The sequence below is a fragment of the Sinocyclocheilus grahami genome, unplaced genomic scaffold (genome assembly GCF_001515645.1).
Source record: "Sinocyclocheilus grahami isolate Dianchi unplaced genomic scaffold, SAMN03320097.WGS_v1.1 scaffold616.1, whole genome shotgun sequence".
In the NCBI taxonomy this organism is placed as follows: Eukaryota; Metazoa; Chordata; class Actinopteri; order Cypriniformes; family Cyprinidae; genus Sinocyclocheilus; species Sinocyclocheilus grahami.
The window spans coordinates 648937-652693 of record NW_015505795.1 but is presented as its reverse complement, the minus strand read 5'-3'; the positions used below and the strand labels follow the sequence as shown (position 1 = coordinate 652693).

At 33.9% G+C, this 3757-nt stretch overlaps 1 protein-coding gene across 1 annotated transcript in view; it reads right to left on the bottom strand.

The window, feature by feature from the left end:
* LOC107557734 (translin-associated protein X-like) overlaps positions 1–3757 on the bottom strand; it is a 22808-nt gene that overhangs the window by 15633 nt on the left and 3418 nt on the right. Inside the window, exon 4 of the mRNA XM_016241260.1 lies at positions 161–291. Within this exon, the coding sequence (XP_016096746.1) occupies positions 161–291 (131 nt within the window). The remainder of the gene's footprint in view (positions 1–160; positions 292–3757) is intronic.

Genomic DNA, 3757 nt, shown 5'->3' with positions numbered 1-3757 from the left:
ATATATATATATATATATATATATATATATATATATATATATATATATATATATATATATCATCTTCTTAAAGTTTACAAAACTGCAAATGTATTGTAATATAAATATTACTTAGTCACATGACACATCCGCTGGCCATTGTAAGTGTTTGTGGTCATACCTGGTGTAAATGCTCTGTGAAACTGGTGTAGATCTTCTCCTCTCAGTTCTTCTGCTATCTGGCCGATCTTCTGCCTCACACCATCCAGCTTCACATCGGCCTCAGACAGGATCTCCTCAACATCTGGAACACTGGAGAAAAAAACACTTGTGCTTATTTACATTCATTTAGCAGATGCCTTAATCCCTGGTCTTTTCCCCCCTAATACATTAAAGCCGGAACAACTCTATCTATTTACCTATCTCTCATTTGGGGGAAAAAATTGTATTTACACTGTAAAAAAAAAAAAATAAGTGTAGGATTTACTTTGAAACCATTTTCACTCAAAAACTGCTAATAAACTGCACAAAACATTGATTTAAAGGTCCCCTGAAGTGCCTTGAAACACGCAGCGTTATTCTATGTGGTGACATAATTTCAACTGAAACAGGAAGACAGGGCGGGACATATCAAGCAGCCCCGCCCCCTTTTTAAATTAGCCAATAGCGTTTTGTTTATATCTGCACGGGTCAGAGCCGCTGAGCTCGGTAAAGCCACATCCGAATAGATTACACCCTAGATTCAATATGAAACTCTTAGTAAAACAAAATAGTGATCATAATCATGCTGAGGCTGTGTAGTATTAAAAGTGTTTAATATATGCCGACTCATGCATATGATTCGCTCCGTGCGATCACGTCTCTGGACCGAAGTCCGGATCAGACTGTGTGCGCTGCTGCGGTTCACGTGAAACCAGACCTAATTTGCCCCAATCTAAAGCATATTTACTTTATCTGAATTGTTCCCTATTGCCTACATTGTACACTACGTGCCATTCACTGTACAACAAATACTACACTGTGAACAAAGCGACCGATCTCAGCCGCAGCTTCAGATCTATATATAGTGTAGGGGGCAGGCGCTTCGGCTTCTAGAGAGCGTTTGATTGGTCAGAAGATTTGATGAGAAGCTGAAGTATGATGTGACGTCAAAGAAAATCGTTGAGCCGTTTTGGTGGAAGTGCAAGCTTTGAATGCTTAAATCTTCTAAATGCGAATTTTGTGAAACCAGACCTCATTTGCCCCAATCGAAAGCATATTTGCACTGTCTGAATCCTTCCCTATCACCTGCATTGTACAGTACGTGCCATTCACTGTACTGGAAATACTACACTGTGAACAAAGCGACCGATCTCAGCCGCAGCTTCAGATCTATATATAGTGTAGGGGGCAGGCGCTTCGGCTTCTAGAGAGCGTTTGATTGGTCAGAAGATTTGATGAGAAGCTGAAGTATGATGTGACGTCAAAGAAAATCGTTGAGCCGTTTTGGTGGAAGTGCAAGCTTTGAATGCTTAAATCTTCTAAATGCGAATTTTGTCACTGTTTTGGAGCACACTGCCTTATAGATAACCTTAAGACTAACATATTGATACCCAAAAAAACTTTAATTTGATTTCATGGGGACTTTAAACGTGAAATTTTGAAGCAGAAAGGCAGAAATAGTATTTTCTTGTAAAGCGCACTAATTTTTATTTTTCAATTTACATTTTTTTAGTTTATACACACACACACACACATAAAATTTTAGGGCAAAAAATGTGTTTTTGTATTCACCCAAATATTTGAACATTAAAAAATAATACAATAATATAAAGAATAAATGTAATAATAATAATAATATTATTATTTTTATATTCCATAAAATAATAATAAAAAGTGTATTTTAATCATTTAAATGTCATGAAACTCCTCCATCATTAGTTTGAATTTGAATTTATTTTATTAAAATATATATGTTTTTAATTGAGGGCAAAATATTTTTCTTAATCACTCAAATAATTAAAAACAAACAAAATTACTGTTAAAAAAACAAATAAATAATTAGCAAGGAGAATATTGTTGGAATGGAAATTTAAAAATCCACCAAAAACTTAAATGTGGATTTGTGATTTTATATTATATTTAAAACTAGAAAGAATAAAATGTCAAAAAAGGATCCATTCAAAAATTTTACAAAATTTGGAAACCTATGATTACATATTTTGAAAGGTTAAAGACCCTACCTTCTAACTAATTAATAGGAATAAAGCTTTAGAAATGCCATCTGACTTTAAAATACTTGGTTATGTCATGCTTGCTTATATATCTACACAGAAAGACCATTTGAATGACCCTCTTCTTTTTATTTTATTATTATTTAAAAAAATTTTGTGAACATTTACTTTTGTTAACAAAATTGACTTTGATTTGAAAGGTTAAAGACCCTACCTTCTAACTAATTAATAGGAATAAAGCTTTAGAAATGCCATCTGACTTTAAAATACTTGGTTATGTCATGCTTGCTTATATATCTACACAGAAAGACCATTTGAATGACCCTCTTCTTTTTATTTTATTATTATTTAAAAAAATTTTGTGAACATTTACTTTTGTTAACAAAATTGACTTTGATATATCTGCTGATAACAAAGTATTGAAATGTATCTTGCTATTTTGTATAGTGAGCAATAGTGCTGGGCGGTATACCGGTTCATACCGAATACCGGTGTTTATTTTTGTTATGATATGAATTCTTTTCACTGTTGCTCTGTGGTGAGGGAACAGCTGTATGTGTTACTAAGCGTGAAAGTTCAGAAACTGAAGCTGTAGAACTAATAGAACTAGGGATGCACCGATATGAAAATTTTGGCCGATACGATAACCGATTATTCTTTATTTTTTAAAGCCGATAACCGATATGTTGGCCGATAAATCTATATCCAAATTGTTATATACTTTTTGAGAGCCTGATTACAAAAAAGGTCTCATCATTAAAAGCCACATCCCAAACACTTCAACATAAGCAGCCTAGTTTGAACGGTGTACGTTTTAAAAATATTTTTACTCTCCCATTACCAAATTTAGTCATAAAAAAGTCTTACAAATAAATAAAATAATGCATAAATAATGCAAACAAGTCACTGGACATCATTACACGTGTAAAGAATCAAAATGAATGCGCCATAGATCAATAAAACGGAATAGCCTCTGCACGGACAATAATTAAATGATTTTAATTACTAAACCATACTGTTGATGAAAATAATAAGAGAACAATACAAGTGGTTGTTGTTATTAATAATATATCAATGATTTTGAAAAAGTAACAAATTAATACCACTGTTTTAAATAGCAGCCGTTGAGCTGCGCGTGCTGAAGCTGAAGAGCTGAATGAACACGGTAAACTGAAGCGTTTTGCTGGCAGCTTATTTAACTCAAGGAAATGCATCCTGAGATTAATATTAATACAACATAAACATAATATTACAACTTATATATGAAATGACAAATGACGCAGTTATTGCATGCTATAGTCAGAATGTGTGATCCTGTTGTGGATGCGCTCTTCCCATAACAACGCGCTGAAACACAGCAACTAAACCCAAAGAATGCACAACGTTTTATTATAATAATGTTCTCATTAGAATGTTATATACACAACATTCCCAATCATATCCACATATCCACACTGACCTCCACAAATATCCAGCGCCCCCTACCATCAGCTCCCGCGTCTCACACACACCAGCGGCACTAGATTGCACTAGATTTAGCAACTTTCAGACCCTTTTAGCGGCTT